Source organism: Macrobrachium rosenbergii, chromosome 41, assembly GCF_040412425.1.
Source record: "Macrobrachium rosenbergii isolate ZJJX-2024 chromosome 41, ASM4041242v1, whole genome shotgun sequence".
NCBI classification, from domain to species: Eukaryota; Metazoa; Arthropoda; class Malacostraca; order Decapoda; family Palaemonidae; genus Macrobrachium; species Macrobrachium rosenbergii.
In genome coordinates, this window is record NC_089781.1 from 95,192,988 (window position 1) to 95,210,487 (window position 17,500).

Sequence of the window (17,500 nt, forward strand, 5' to 3'; positions counted from 1 at the left end):
TTTATCATATTTTTTTATATATGCTTTCATGGTGGACTAACAGTTGGGTTTGTGTACTTTTTCCGAAGGTACAAAACCATGTTGTCCTATATTGAACAATCTATTTTTCATTAAATGTTTCATTATATTTTTTCATTACCCTTTCATATACTTTCATAATATGAGATGTCAGACTCACAGGCCTATAATTACTTGCCTCTAGTCTTGAACCACTTTTGAAAGTAGGAGTAATATATGCTAATTTATGCTCATCATAAATCTTGCCTGTATCTATACTTTGCCTTAATAATATTGCTAGCGGCTTTGCGATTGAATGAACCACTTTCTTTAACAATATGGCAGGTACTCCATCTGGTCCTGCTGCTGATCCATTTTTAATTTCATTAATAGCCTGCACAATATCGGCTTCTGTAATATCTATATCTGATAAGTATTCAGTATTTTCATCTCTTATTTCTGTATCATTATCTTCATTGTCAATTCTAGGTGTAAATTCACTCTTATATCTTTCTGCTAATATGTTACATATTTCCTTTTTTTCATTCGTTAATCGCCCTTCAATTCTTAGAGGGCCTATTTCTACTCTTATTTTATTCATCTTTTTGCATATGAATAAAAAAATTTTAGGGTTTTGCTTGATATTTTGTAGTGTCATTTCTTCTAGGTTCCATTTTTCATTTTCTTTTGATTGTATAATCTTTTGTTCTGCATTTTCTATCTTACTTTTTAGTTCCATCACTTTCCATGCATTCTTTTCTTTTGCAAGAGCTTTTTCCACTTTCTAATTTTCTGGAACAAGATCCTTCTGTCTCTTGGAATTCGTGACTGATGCTTACTATATTTTTTTTCTTCGGTATATATTTTTCCACTATTTCCTCTAATATTTTATATAATATATCGGTATTTACCTGTATATCATCACTTACAAATATGTTTTCCCATTCTTTGTTTAATTCTTCATTTATTTTTGACCAATTTATATTCTTACTATAGAAATTGTATTTTCCATATCCTTCCCATTTTTTCGTCTCTTGCTTTTCTTTGTTTTCGTATGTTCTGGAACGGACTGGTAATTCTATGACATTATGGTCCGAAATACTCGTGTTATATACTATTATTTCTTTAACATAGTTCACCTCATTCACAAATACTAGGTCTAAAATATTATCCTTTCTTGTTGGTAGGTGATTTATTTGCTGAATGTTATGTTCTAGTAGCATATCTAATAGCTTTTCAAATTGCCTCTTATCTTCTGCACTACTATTGCTCTCTTTTTATATGTATAAATACAACCACAGTCTCCTATTCGTTCTTTCCATTCTACAAAAGGAAAGTTAAAGTCTCGGTTAGGAGTATAGTCCAGTCCTTGTGATTTCTACATATTTCATCCAGTTTTTCAATTATTATGTCAAACTCTTTAGTATTAGGGGTCTATATATTACAATGTTCACTAATTTTTCAGATTCAAATTCTACCGCTATTAATTCACATTCTGTGTTACTATATTTCTCACAGATTTTTCCTTGATTGGCATCTCTCCCATATATCAGTGGTTCCCCTTGATTTCTATTTTTTCTATCTGATCTATAAGTTTGGAAACCCTTTATCTGGTCATCATTACCAGTCTCTTGGGAATACCAGGTTTCACTTATATTCAATATTTCTATTTTTCATTTTGGGTTAGTTCTTCTAAGAACTCTATCTTTCTTTTGAGTTACTCGAAACTAGACCCTGCGCGTTCATCACTATGATTGTTTGCATATTATCTCCATTATCTAATATGGGTAATAATAAGGATTTTCCCATGTCTCTTTCCTGTTCTGATATGTTGATCTTTTTCATTTCCAGAAATTCGTACATTAAAAAATCCAACTTTTCCATTATATTTGTTCTTCCAGCTTCATATTTATTCACTTTGTGCATAAACCTGCACTTATCTCCATATCTGCACCATCCCCTTGCATCATAGATACATTGCTTGTTCCTTGTGCTATATCTAGGTGCTGATGGCTCATATCGTGGTGCTGACTTTTCATAATGCGTTGTTGGCTTGCTTTTTGCCTTCATCACATGATCTTTGTTCTTTTCTTTATTTGTTTCATTTTTTCCTTGGTTTTTTATATGTATTTTATTTTTTTGATTTTGATTTTGGTCTTTCATGGCTACAGGATGCATGTATCTACATTTCTTATTAAACCTACATCCATTTCCTTCTTTCCAGTTTCTACATATTTTTGGATGTAGATCTCTGCATTCCTCTTCATAGCCATCTAGATATGCACATTTGCCATAGATCTCATAATTGTGACATATCTTGGGATGTTTGTAATAACATCTTTCACCAAACCTGCAATTCCCTCTTTTCAAAAGGGTGCATACTGTGTCTTTCTTTTCTTTTCTTTTTTCTTGTTCATTCCCCTCAGTATGGAGATCCGGGTACAACCTCTTTGGGATTTTATTTTGATTTATCAGGTCATAATTTATTTCTTCATATGTATGTTGCTGTATTGCCTCATATGTAGAATCTATGAGTTTCTCTGCATCCATACTATTATCCTGTTCTTTGTTTTCATTAATCTTTTCTCTCTCTTCAGTCTTATTTTCTTCTCTATTTTCCTCTTCTTCCTCTTCTTCATCTTCTTCATCTTCTTCATCCTCCACAATCTGTACATTAAGTCTTGATTTAATGACCTTGTCTATCCATACTAGACATGTTGAGCAAAATATTTTGTGTCCTTATTTCTATTTTGCTCAACTTCAGCACATGACGGGTGTGTCGGTACGTGGCAAGCATAGCATTTCCTAATCAGGTTTTGTGGATTTACAATGCTATACCACACTCTACATAGTTTACATGCTTTAGGCATCCGTTTGCCTATTGCATCAATCAATATATTCACTAATTCCACCTTACTTATTTTCTTTGATGGAATGTGTTGATTTTTGTAGATTTTCTTTATAAGTCTTTTGATAACTTGAACTTTCATTGGTATCTCTTCTATTATTTTCATTATATTTTCTACAGATTTGCTCCAGCTTGAAGGATCGTATCCTTTCAATATGTCTGTGAATGATTTCACATCTTTTTGGTCAATGCTGCAATTAATCTCCATGATCAGCAAACCAAGTTCCTTCCTGCCAATTCATCGTATTGAATATCACCGATGCAAGCTAGATTTCGCCACCTTTTGCCACTGTTGGCTGATTCCTCCATGATTTTCTGATTTTATTAATTCACTCGTAGACAACTTATTAGACGGTTTTCGCTCTAATCTGATATTAAGCTAATCACCGATAGTTCAAATGAGGAACACTTTTAGCTATATTTCATTCGCTAATTGTATGTAAGACGCGTATTATCGGGTAGATTATCCAGACCATGAACGATTACGTCTCACCGAGAGAATGTCACATCACAGAGAGAGAGAGAGAGAGAGAGAGAGAGAGAGAGAGAGAGAGAGAGATGCAAAAGGATTAAGACGGTTTTGAGAAAGAGAGAGAGAGAGAGAGAGAGAGAGAGAGAGAGAGAGAGAGAGAGAGAGAGAGAGAGAGAGAGATGCAAAAGGATTAAGACAGTGTGTTGAGAGAGAGAGAGAGAGAGAGAGAGAGAGAGAGAGAGAGAGAGAGAGAGAGAGAGAGATGCAAAAGGATTAAGACGGTGTTGAGAGAGAGAGAGAGAGAGAGAGAGAGAGAGAGAGAGAGAGAGAGAGAGAGAGAGAGAGATGCAAAAGGATTAAGACAGTGTTGAGAGAGAGAGAGAGAGAGAGATGCAAAGAGAGTGAGAGAGAGAGAGAGAGAGAGAGAGAGAGAGAGAGAGAGAGAGAGAGAGAGAGAGAGAGAGTTAGCACAAAAGCAACTTAGACCACAAAATGAATGCTTACTCAGAAAGTGCCGACAAAGGTTTGTAAACAAACGAGCAAGTAAAGAAATAAACAAACAAAATAAATAATAAAATAAACAAACCAAATAAATAATACCACTCCGAATATATCAGAGTTGGCAAATAAACTAAATTCGATGAAAGGATGCTCAGAAATATCCCATTTCGTCAGCCCGTTATTCCTGACTGATATTCTGAAGCGAGCATAATATACATTTTACTCTCAGCCTTCTGCGTCGAAACCAATTTTGCAAGCAACATTTGAACAATGGCTGTTGACATGGCTAGCGCGGGGGGAAAGATATTTCAAGAAGAGATTAATCAGAAGTATAATCTTCCTTGCTTGTATTTGGCGACAGATGGAGAATATAGTCCACGAATTACGCATTCGTCAGGCCGGACGGACGAAGATACTACCTACCAAAGGAGGATTTGTAAAATGAAAGATAAATAAGCGACTTTGCAGCGAGGTCTGGGTTTGGAGAGGTATAAGAGAACACTTGTAAACGATTGTCCAAGATTTCTGGGTCCATCAGATTCATTTCTCTGACCGGAATGGGATTTTCTATTTGTAATAAAACTGATTTCTTTCTTTTTTCTTATGTTCGTATGGAATGTATCTTTTCAAAGTGATTTTTCTCTAAAGTGGAATTTTACTTTTGTGATAAACTATTTTCTTCCGTCCTTATGTCATGTTTTTTTTCAGTGCCGATGTTTTTTTTTGTGATTTTTGTGTGTGAGTGTTTAATGCCATCCACATTTTCTTCCTAAATACTTTCTTCCTTTTAAGTAACGTGTTCTCACTCTCCTGTCTTTTTTTCTCATTTGAAAGAAAGAAAGAAAGAAAGAAAGAAAGAAAGAAAGACGAAGAATAAACAAACCCTTCCCAACTCCCCATTAACCTCGTCAACCCACGTCAGGGCATTCCGTTGCCCTTGAAATAGTAACGCCGTTTGTAATCGTTTCAGCCGACGCGGCGCCTGGCTGGCTGGAATTAAATGAGTAGATCATAATTTATACACACTCGACAGCTAAGATTAATCGCCTCTCAAGGTCGAATATCGATTTCGCCTTTTTCGGAGCGTTTCGGAAGTAAGAGGTGGGATAGAACTCGACTTTGGTGGCGTTTATTATTATTATTATTATTATTATTATTATTATTATTATTATTATTATTATTATTATTATTATTCTTATATTCAGAAGATGAACGCTATTCATATGGAACAAGCCCACCAAAGAGGCCACTGACTTCAAATTCAAGCTGCCAAAGAATATTATTATTATTATTATTATTATTATTATTATTAATCAGAAGATGAACCCTATTCATATGGAAGAAGCCCACCAAAGGGGCTACTGACTTGAAATAAGCCACAGAATATTATTATTATTATTATCATTATTATTATTATTATTAAATTATTAATCAGAAGAGAACCCTATTCATATGGAAGAAGCCCAAAGGGGCTACTGACTTGAAATTCAAGCTTCCACAGAATATTATTATTATTATTATCATTATTATTATTATTATTATTATTATTATTATTATTATTATTATTATTAAGCAGAAGATGAACCCTATTCATATTGACTTGAAATCAATTCAGAAGATGAACCCTATTCATATGGAAGAAGCCCACCAAAGGGGCCATTGACTTCAAATTCAAGCTGCCAAAGAATATTATTATTATTATTGTTATTATCATTATCATTCAGAAGATGAACCCTATTCATATGGAACAAGCCCACCAAAAGGGGGCCATTGACTTAAAATTCAAGCTTCCAAACATTTTGGTGTTCAATCGAAAGAGGGAACAGACGGTAACAGGAAATACTTAAAAGGAGATCAGTTATTAGAAATGCAAACAAATTAACAAATAAATAAATAAATAAAAATATAAGTAAAATATCAAAATATAACTTGAATTGTATTAGGGCAGTATTGCATTGCATCTTCGCTTGAACTACTGAAGAAGTTCCAGTTGCTGGCTGCTCCAGGAGGATGAGGTAGTGCTGGCATAAGCCCAGTTTACTTAACAACAATAACACCTGTATTAACTTCGGTTATTATGAAAGAGTTCTAGGAGTCAATGAAGGCAATAAACTGAGATAAGGGATTATAGAGGAAAAATGCTGTGTGCGCGTGTGTGTGTGAGAGAGAGAGAGAGAGAGAGAGAGAGAGAGAGAGAGAGAGAGAGAGAGAGAGAGAGAGAGAGAGAGAGATGGGGGAGGGGTTAGAAGGGTTGGGAAAGCTTATGCTTAGCAGGAAGGTTCAAGAAGTATATAAAATTCGAGAAAAAAAAGAAAAAAAGTTAAGAATGAAAATACCAGACAAATTCAGACACAAAAAAGAGAAAGAGAGGAAATCTTGAGATATTTGCAAGTAAAAATAAGTTCGACGGTTTTAAATTACGTGTTAAGAAAACTTTTTTTTATTCAAACGATGGCAATAGTTCTTTGTTGCCTGACCAGGGTCCAGAAGTCCACATAACGCCTCATACACCTCACCACACTTGCCTTAAGGGCGGTTTCTCCCTCAACAAGAAGGTAACTAACCATTGTACTTTCGAGAATGATGCACAAATGATCTTTATCTACAGATACTTTCATACGCTTTATAAATTATGAATCTCCTAATACATTTACTGCTCAATTTTGTTGAGTATCTTCTTGCAAACGTGCATGTGCATGACAGCCAAAATGTTCAAATGTTTTACAAGCACTTTTAAAATCCATCAATCACACAAATCTGCTCTACTCCCAAGCGACGTTTGAATACAACATATCTTTCTTTAACAGTTCCGTCAATTTATCAAGCCCGGATTTTCTTCCGTGTTTTTCCCCGCCCTGCATCTCGAAAAATATTATTCAGTCGCTCTTAAAATCTGTTTCTTTTTCTTTATCTCTAGATCAACCTAGCTTAGGAAGCCGTGATGCATCGCCTCGGATGTGACAGCTTTTCCTCAATTTTTCTTTTTCCCGAAATGCATTATTAAGCTGTTTTTCGTGTCCTCGAATTCTTCCTTGTTACCGTTACGACTTCCTGCTGTTCTTCCTTGTTACCGTTACAACTTCCTGCTGCCCTCAAGAAGAAGAATGATTATGATTTTGCGGCGGTATAATTTTGCTACAAATCTAAACGTTTGTCATCAGTCTTAAGATACAGAGATACAATTCGTATGACATTTTGCATTTAGCTGAAATTCATTATTAAGCTTTTTTTTTCATGTGCTACAGTTTATTTTTGTTCCGTTACAATTTCCTACTTTTACCGACGAGACGACTGTTTGAAGATCTTGCTCGGTATAATTTTGCTACAATTCTAAGCGTTTGTGATTAGTGACATTAGATACAAGGAGATAATTAATAACCCCATTTTATTACAGCTTCCTTGTCCTATCAACAGGCAGAATCTTCGTAGATTACAGAATATAAAATAGAATATAAAATTTAGACCAAAGGCCAAGCACTGGGACCTATAAGGTCATTCAGCACTGAAACGGAAATTGACCGTTAAAAAAGGTTCGAAAGGTTTAACAGGAGGAAAACCTCAAAGCAGTTGCACTATGCAACAATTGTTAGGAGAGGGTGAAAAGTGAGATGGAAGACAGAGAATATGGCCGTAGCTACAGTAAAAAGAATGAAACAGGTTGCAGCTAGGGGCCGAAGGGACGCTGCAAAGAACCTTGAGTAATGCCTGCAGTGCACCGCATGAGGCGCACCGACGGCGCTACCCCACTAAGGGGCGAGAGGACCTTCCTGATTTTGTAAGGGATAATTTTGCTACAACCTGAAGCGTTTGTGAGATACAGAGATACAATAAGTACTACATTCTGCCTGCACAGACCTGAGTTATATAATCTGATCTCTTAAATACTTGATGCTACAACATCCTCTCCACTCCATTTTGAGTTCAAACACGGACTGGTGAACATTCACTGCCAAAGCAGCTTCCAATGCGAGCAATAAAGCAGATTTGGATCACCGGTGTTTTCATACTTTCCAAATGGAAGATCCTACGAAAATCCCTACTTATCCCGCGAGCAGTGTAAGGGTCCCCTTCGGGGCAAACTCTGTTAATCCCTACTGACTCTGTAAGGATTGAAACGTTCTCGTTTTCCGTATCCTCTGCCAGTAATCTGTTTACGTCGCTTGTACATTTGACTTGTAAACACAGGTTCGTTTTTGCTTCATTCTTCTTCTTCTTCTTCTTCTTCTTCTTCTTCTTTCTTCTTCTTCTTTTAACGTGCTTTTTTCCCATTTCTGTATGGGGTAAGCACGATGCCTTCTTTTGAAGGACTTTTGATTTGTTCGTTCTTGCTTCATTCATATCAGCTTTAACCTGGTTATAAACTTGTCTACCTTTTAATTACGGTTAAGGTATATACAACACGTAATATAGCTTCCTTATCTTGCCAGTTATTAGATAAAAAGTTAAATAAATAGGAAAGAAAATAAAACGTGACAAATATAACCCATAAAAAGTGCTAAACATTCCTGTATATGAAGGGACGATCTGTTTGCCATATTTGTCAGAGAATGTGAAAAAAGGAAGAGAATTACAAATAAATAATGTCAATCTTTCCTACGTAACCATTTAGAAGCATGGGCCAGGTTTTGCAAATTCTTCAAACCATTCTTTCGAAGTTCTTTTTTCCTTTCCATTCCCTATTTTATTTACGATTATTTATCTCCTGTTTTACTCTGACCTAGGATTTCTGGACGACTGCATTTATAAAGAGAGGTAACGATGGAAACCCTTTCTTGATTTTGCTATAACTCTGTCGAATATTCAAGCGCACATTTACTACGATAAAATCCGTGAGCCTTCATCCGAGAATGTTTACAAATTCTTTCGATTTAGTTCAATGAAGTGAAACCCAAGAACTAATTTATAACACGAACGTGTGTTTATTTGTTTCTGACAAAAATCCGTGACTCTTCATTTAAATAAATTTACTTAAGAGAGTTTCCAGTAGGCTTAATGTAAAGAAACTGAAGAATGAAATTATAACACGAACGTCTGTTTTTAAATGTTAATGACAGAATCCGTGACTCTTCACAATATAAATTTACGTAAGCGTGTTTCAATTCAGTTTCATGTAAAGAAACTGGAGAATGAATTCATAACACGAACGTGTGTTTTTAAGTGCTTTTGCATTGTGTAAACATCCGTAAAGTACTTTCCTTTGTGTAATTATCGCCTGCTTTTCCCAAAAACATTCAAGATCTCAATTTAATGTGGAGAAACTGAAGAATGAATTCATAACACGAATGTGTGTGTTCATGTATTGTTGCACTGCATTAATATCCGTAAGTACTTTTCCTTATATGATTATCGCCTACTTTTCCCAAAAACATTCAAGATTTCAGTTTAATGTAGAGAAACTGAAGAATAATATATAACACAAGCGTGTGTGTTCATGTGTTGTTGCATTGCATAAAGATCCACAAAGTATTTTCCTTTGTATGTTTATCGCCTGCTTTTCCCAAAAACATTCAAGATTTCATTTTAACGTAGAGAAACTGAAGAATAATATATAACACGAGCGTGTGTGTTCATGTGTTGTTGCATTGCATAAATATCCACAAAGCATCTTCCTTTGATTATCTCCTGATTTTCCCAAAACATTCAAGATTTCCTTTTATTTACTGACGGTGTCTCCTGTTGCAGAGGGGCGCCTTTGAGGCAGACACACCTTCATAAACACCTTTATGCCATTTTGTAGCTTCGAAATTCAAATTCTAAAAAAAAAAAAAAAAAAAAAAAAAATTCCCTACCACCATATCCCTTAATCTCCCGAGTCAATCTCCTCTTCTTTGTGAGAGAATGGCGTCTCGACATGAAAGGAGAGAGAGAGAGAGAGAGAGAGAGAGAGAGAGAGAGAGAGAGAGAGAGAGAGAGAGAGAGAGAGAGAGAGAGAGAGAGAGAAGAAAAAAATATATAATAAATAAAAATTCTGAGGTGGAAGAAAGTCTGGGAAGGAGAGGATGGCAGCTAAGTTCTTTCAGAGCCAAATTCTTACGGTGGTCTCATTTCAAGTGAGGTCACGGCGTTCGAGTTGGGCGAGGTCAAATTGGGTCGAGAGCGTGGCGAAAGGTAATTTTGGGTTTTATGACTTATTTCTAACACTTTGATCACACTCTAGTTAGTTTTCTGTACAAGAAAACTATTGTGCCGGCTTTGTCTGTCCGTCCGCGCTTGATTCTGTCCGCACTATTTTCTGTCCGCGCTTTTTCTGTCCGCACTTTTTCTGTCCGCCCTCAGACCTTAAAAACTACTGACGCTAGAGGGCTGCAAATTGGGATGTTGATTATCCACCCTCCAATCATCATACATACCAAATTGCAGCCTTCTAACCTAAGTAGTTTTTATTTGACATAAGGTTAATGTAAGCCATAACCGTGCTTCAGGCAACTATATAGGACAGGCCACCACCGGGCCGTGGTTAAAGCTTCATGGCTCGCGGCTCATACAGCATTATACCGAGAGCACCGAAAGATGGATCTACTTACGGTGGTCTTGATGATGCGCTGTACAGAAAACTCGATTGCGCCGAAGAAACTTCGGCCTAATTTTTACTTTTTTTTTTTTTAATGGAGATTCAAAGCTTACTGGAAATTAGTTTGGGAAGCTTTTAAGAATCTGTTTCTGAAATTGGTGAAAATAGTAATTCTATATAATTTAGTTTCGGGTGGTGGCCTGTCCTATATCGATGCCAGACGCACGATTATGGCTAAATTTAACCTGGAATAAAATAAAAACTACTGTGGCAAGAGGGTTGCAATTTGGTATATTTGATGATTGGAGAGTGTATGATCAACATAGCAATTTGCAACCCTCTAGCCACAGTAGTTTTTAAGATCAGAGGGCGGACAGGAAAGTGCGGAAGGACAGACAAAGCCGGCACAATAATTTTCTTTTACAGAACACTAAACGATGGTGATTGTAAAAAAATAGAGCCCATCTAAACAGTTCACTTTTACTGCCATGGAAAACTGGCTAGTTCTAAAACTATAAACAAAGAAATGGTCTATTGAAATTCCGAATTACTGGCCATTAAATAAGTCTATTATTATTATTATTATTATTATTATTATTATTATTATTATTATTATTATTATTATTATTATTATTATTATTATTATTATATTATATTATTATTATTATTATTATTATTATTATTATTATTATTAACACGCAAAATACTAGCACACGTTCACATGGAACAAATCACACAACACAGCCAACTTAATGAGTACTTTTCCCAAAGGCATAATTTCTCATAAGTGAAAACAATAAGAAATCGCAATAAAAAACAAACAGGGCAACAAACAAACGCAAACAACAAACGAAATAAAACAAACCACCTTTAACCCACACCAAGCCAATAACAGAGAAACACCATCAGGAGCCAGCAACTCAGAATTACTTCGTATTAAAGCCCGAACCAAGACTTCCCACCAACCCCTGGAAAAACGCTGGCGAAGAATATAAAGAGTTTTTCCCTCCCTGAGTTGTGGCGGAGGAGGACGTTTACCAAGTGGAGACACAGTGGGTTTACCACCGACGCAATAAAGCTGATTTATGAGGTGGTGTCTTTATGAGGTGGTGAGCGATGAGGCACAAAGGATCATGGGTGAATGGCTTGTGAAGGTTACAACGACCTGGTGAGGCTGTTACGGGCATAATACTTCCTCAAGGACATGTATACACTTTCCAGAGGACGTGCTTGTACAGTCAAGAGCATGTGTTTTTCTGAACATTTTTATTTTCATTTCTGTTGATTATATGTTGGTTTGTTGAACGATGTTCTTGTTTCCTTTTGCTTTTAGAGATACTAGACGGAATGCTTTTTTATCTCTCTCTCTCTCTCTCTCTCTCTCTCTCTCTCTCTCTCCTTTATCCTTTTCTTTTTTTGCTGACATCACATTAGTTTATTCAACGAAATTTCCCTCTTTCCCCTGGCTTTCTGAAACTCTTGTCTGAATACTTTCTCTCTCTCTCTCTCTCTCTCTCTCTCTCTCTCTCTCTCTCTCTCTCTCTCTCTCTCCATCCTTATCTTCAGTCCCACAGACATCACGTTGGTTTCTCAACGATATCTTCTTCATTTCTCTTGCTTTCAAAAACTCCTCTGAATACTCTCTCTCTCTCTCTCTCTCTCTCTCTCTCTCTCTCTCTCTCTCTCTCTCTCTCTCTCTCTCTCTCTCTCTCTCTGTTGACTCTCAACGATATTTCCTCTTTCTCCTTTCTTGAAGAAGCTCTAGTCTGACTACTTCTCTCTCTCTCTCTCTCTCTCTCTCTCTCTCTCTCTCTCTCTCTCTCTCTCTCTCTCTCTCTCTGACTGACTTTTAATCTACCCTCAGGTTGAGTTACATCTCATCTCTCTCTCTCTGACTTCCAATCTACCCCCGGGTTGAATAACCTCACCCCTCTCTCTCTCTCTCTCTCTCTCTCTCTCTCTCTCTCTCTCTCTCTCTCTCTCTCTCTCTCTCTCTCTCTCTCTGACTTCCAATCTACCCCAGGCTGAATTACCTCATCTCTCTTCTTCTGCTTTCAGGCTCCCAAGAACAATAAAGCAATTTAAGGAAATTCCTCCTCCTTTGGGATGCGAGACAATACGAAATGCCTAAAGTGGATGTCTCCGAAGCTACACTCTTTTGTCTTTACTCTGTCCTCGCTTTCTCTTTCCTTTCTCTTTGCTTTCCCCGCTTCCTGTGCATCACCCTCTTTTCCTTCTTTGCTTTAGCTTGCAGCTTTATCATTCTTCCCGGTCTTGGTCCCTTCTTTAATGCAGCCAGGTAGATTTACGTATCTTTAGTTTAATGTGGTCACCTTCATCAATGCCATATATTCAATGTAGTCACCTGCATCAATGCCATATATTCAATGTAGTCACCTGCATCAGTGCCATATATTCAATGTAGTCACCTTCATCAATGCCATATATTCAATGTAGTCACCTGCATCAGTGCCATATATTCAATGTAGTCACCTGCATCAATGCCATATATTCAATGTAGTCACCTGCATCAGTGCCATATATTCAATGTAGTCACCTTCATCAATGCCATATATTCAATGTAGTCACCTGCATCAGTGCCATATATTCAATGTAGTCACCTGCATCAATGCCATATATTCAATGTAGTCACCTGCATCAATGCCATATATTCAATGTAGTCACCTGCATCAGTGCCATATATTCAATGTAGTCACCTTCATCAATGCCATATATTCAATGTAGTCACCTGCATCAATGCCATATATTCAATGTAGTCACCTGCATCAGTGCCATTATTCAATGTAGTCACCTGCATCAATGCCATATATTCAATGTAGTCACCTGTATCAATGCCATATATTCAATGTAGTCACCTGCATCAGTGCCATATATTCAATGTAGTCACCTGCATCAATGCCATATATTCAATGTAGTCACCTGCATCAATGCCATATATTCAATGTAGTCACCTGCATCAATGCCATATATTCAATGTGAGTCACCTGCATCAATGCCATATATTCAATGTAGTCACCTGCATCAGTGCCATATATTCAATGTAGTCACCTTCATCAATGCCATATATTCAATAGTCACCTGCATCAATGCCATATATTCAATGTAGTCACCTGCATCAGTGCCATATATTCAATGTAGTTACCTGCATCAATGCCATATATTCAATGTAGTCACCTGTATCAATGCCATATATTCAATGTAGTCACCTGCATCAGTGCCATATATTCAATGTAGTCACCTGCATCAGTGCCATATATTCAATGTAGTCACCTGCATCAATGCCATATATTCAATGTAGTCACCTGCATCAATGCCATATATTCAATGTAGTCACATGTATCAGTGCCATATATTCAATGTAGTCACCTGCATCAGTGCCATATATTCAATGTAGTCACCTGCATCAATGCCATATATTCAATGTAGTCACCTGCATCTGTGCCATATATTCAATGTAGTCACCTGCATCAATGCCATATATTCAATGTAGTCACCTGCATCAGTGCCATATATTCAATGTAGTCACCTGCATCTGTGCCATATATTCAATGTAGTCACCTGCATCTGTGCCATATATTCAATGTAGTCACCTGCATCAATGCCATATATTCAATGTAGTCACCTGCATCTGTGCCATATATTCAATGTAGTCACCTGCATCAATGCCATATATTCAATGTAGTCACCTGCATCTGTGCCATATATTCAATGTAGTCACCTGCATCAATGCCATATATTCAATGTAGTCACCTGCATCTGTGCCATATATTCAATGTAGTCACCTGCATCAATGCCATATATTCAATGTAGTCACCTGCATCTGTGCCATATATTCAATGTAGTCACCTGCATCAATGCCATATATTCAATGTAGTCACCTGCATCTGTGCCATATATTCAATGTAGTCACCTGCATCAATGCCATATATTCAATGTAGTCACATGTATCAGTGCCATATAAAGTCACCTGCATCAATGCCATATATTCAAAGTAGTCACCTGCATCAATGCCATATATTCAATGTAGTCACCTGCATCAGTGCCATATATTCAATGTAGTCACCTGCATCAATGCCATATATTCAAAGTAGTCACCTGCATCAGTGCCATATATTCAATGTAGTCACCTGCATCAATGCCATATATTCAATGTAGTCACCTGCATCAATGCCATATATTCAATGTAGTCACCTGCATCAATGCCATATATTCAATGTAGTCACCTGCATCAATGCCATATATTCAATGTAGTCACCTGCATCAGTGCCATACATTCAAAGTAGTCACCTGCATCAATGCCATATATTCAATGTAGTCACCTGAATCAATGCCATATATTCAATGTAGTCACATGAATCAATACGTCATCGACTTCGGACAATCTATGTTCCAGTTAAACATGTTTAAAATCGTAAGGTAATAACGGAATGGAATAGTTGAATTTAGGCCAAAGTACAAGCGCTGGGACTATGAGGTCATTCAGCGCTGCAAGTGAAATTTGGAGTAAACAAGTAAAAACTGCGCCGAAGTTTCTTCGGCGCAATCGAGTTTTCTGTACAGCCACTACAGCATATAATCAAGGACACCGAAAACAGATCTATTTTTCGGTGGTCTCGGTATAATGCTGTATGAGCCGCAGCCCATGAAATTTTGATCACGGTCTGGTGTTGGCCTATCCTATATCGTTGCCAGAAGCACGATTATGGCTAACTTTAACCTTAAAATATAAACTACTGAGGCTAGAGGGCTGCAATTTGGTGTAAGTTTGATGGCTGGAGGGTGGATGAGCAACAAACCAATTTGCAGCCCTCTAGCGTCAGTAGTTTTTAAGATCTGAGGGCGGACAGAAAAAGTGCGGATAGAAAAAAGTGCGGACAGAAAAAATGGCGGACAATAAAGTGCGGACGGACAGACAAAACCGGCACAATAGTTTTCTTTTACAGAAAACTAGGTTTTCAAGGCGCAAATGGAAGAAAACTTCGCAGCTTCGCCAAGAAACACTTGTAAGGAGAGGGTGGAAAGTAAGATGGACGAAAGAGAATATGAAAGGAGGTACAGTAAAAGGAACACAATGGGTTGCAGCACGGGCCGAAGGCACGCTGCAAAGAACTTTAACGCCTACAGTGCACCATATGAGGTGCACTGAGGGCACTCCCCCACTACGGGGCACAAAAACACAGATTCACTGCAGGACACAATCATTTCTGCTCTTTAAGCACACAATTTTCGTGAAGTCTTTAGCCTGACGGCAAATGTAGAGATACGAGAATTACCATCCTCAAAATATGCATGGTCGTTGCTGTGTGTCTACATTGTGTTGAACTCCTTACAATTGTTTCATTAGCGTGTTTACCAGCTGTCATTCACAATACCTTCAAAATTTACTTTTGTTTGTCGTTGAAGCAGACATAAGTATGTTATTTCATACCCTTGAATTTCAAATTAAAAATATTTCGACACACTTAATCACCAATGTCAATCTCTTGATTTTTTTTTTTTTTTTTGTAGAGGATGACACGTTGAGATGAGAGAGAGAGAGAGAGAGAGAGAGAGAGAGAGAGAGAGAGAGAGAGAGAGAGAGAGAGAGAGTTTCAGGTGGCTGAAAAATGCCTGGGAAGGAGAAGCATGGTAGCCATGACACGTTGAGAGAGAGAGAGAGAGTTTCAGGTGGCTGAAAAATGCCTTGAGATGACACGTTGAGAGAGAGAGAGAGAGAGAGAGAGAGAGAGAGAGAGAGAGAGAGAGAGAGTTTCAGGTGAGCTGAGAGAAATGCCTGGGAAGGAGAAGCATGGTAGCCATGACACGTTGAGAGAGAGTTTCAGGTGGCTGAAAAATGCCTGGGAAGGAGAAGCATGGTAGCCATGACACGTTGAGATGAGAGAGAGAGAGAGAGAGAGAGAGAGAGAGAGAGAGAGAGAGAGAGAGAGAGAGAGAGAGAGAGAGAGAGCTTCAGGTGGCTGAAGAACTCCTGGGAAGGAGAAGCATGGTAGCCAAATATTCTTTTAGGAACCCTCGTCTCATTTAAGACGAGGTCAAGGCAGTGCGGTCAAATTAGGTCCTGGGCGAAATTAATTTCGATTTTTTTTTTTTTTTTTTTTTCCTCAACACTTTGATCATGATCCGTTCTCGGCGAGGCAGCTTTAAGGCTTACAAGAAATTAGTTTGGTATTTTTTGGATCCATCGCCTAAAATTTTCCTAAAATAATGAGTCTGTTTAATTTAGTATGGGGACGCGTATATAAAGGTTATAATATATTTCCGATTATATAGAATATATTATGGGGACGCGTTTACGATTTAAAATATATTTCCGATTACAGAATATGTTAATCACCTGTCACAAGCATACTGTAGATTGTTATAAACTTTTATTTCAAATCCTAGCGCTAATTATTATGAACCCCATTCCTAAGGGGTTGTTCCATATGAATACGGTTCATATTCGAATAATAAATAATAATAATAATAATAATAATAATAATAATAATAATAATAATAATAATAATAATAGCGCTTATTATGAACCTATTCCTTCGGGCTTGTTCCATATGAATAGGGTTCATCTTCTGAATAATTAATAATAATAATAATAATAATAATAATAATAATAATAATAATAATGTGTATTATTATTATTAATTATTATTATAATGAACCTACTCCTACGGGACTGTTCCATACGAATTGGGGTTCATCTTCCAAATAATAATAATAATATAATAATAATAATAAGATCGCTTATGCTTTATTCCTCACTTAATGACAGCCATCCACAACACACTGTAATAATTAATGGTCGAGTTTTAAAATACAAGAAAAAGCCGATCCCTTTTTCTGTTTTCATTACTCAGATCATCTCCACGAGAAAGAGTTCTTAAACATCGCGTTTCATTTCCCAGACAAAGGAGTTCATTTTTCATTTCTTCGTCACCTCTCACACATTTTTGGTTTTCGCGTCCCGTTATATTTCTCTCTCTCTCTTTCATTTTTTTTTTTCTTTCGTTCGCAGTGTTCCATCTCTCCCAAGACCATTTTTCTTCTTCTCTCCTTTTCTTTTCGGGACCGAAAGCGGTCGCTGGGAATTCCGTGA

The 17,500-nt window shown here is 37.1% G+C and overlaps 1 protein-coding gene across 1 annotated transcript in view; it reads left to right on the forward strand.

The window, feature by feature from the left end:
• Positions 1-17,500, forward strand: part of LOC136827251 (protein SREK1IP1-like) — a 41,413-nt gene that overhangs the window by 16,102 nt on the left and 7,811 nt on the right. Inside the window, exon 3 of the mRNA XM_067085024.1 lies at positions 6,359-6,433. Within this exon, the coding sequence (XP_066941125.1) occupies positions 6,359-6,433 (75 nt within the window). The remainder of the gene's footprint in view (positions 1-6,358; positions 6,434-17,500) is intronic.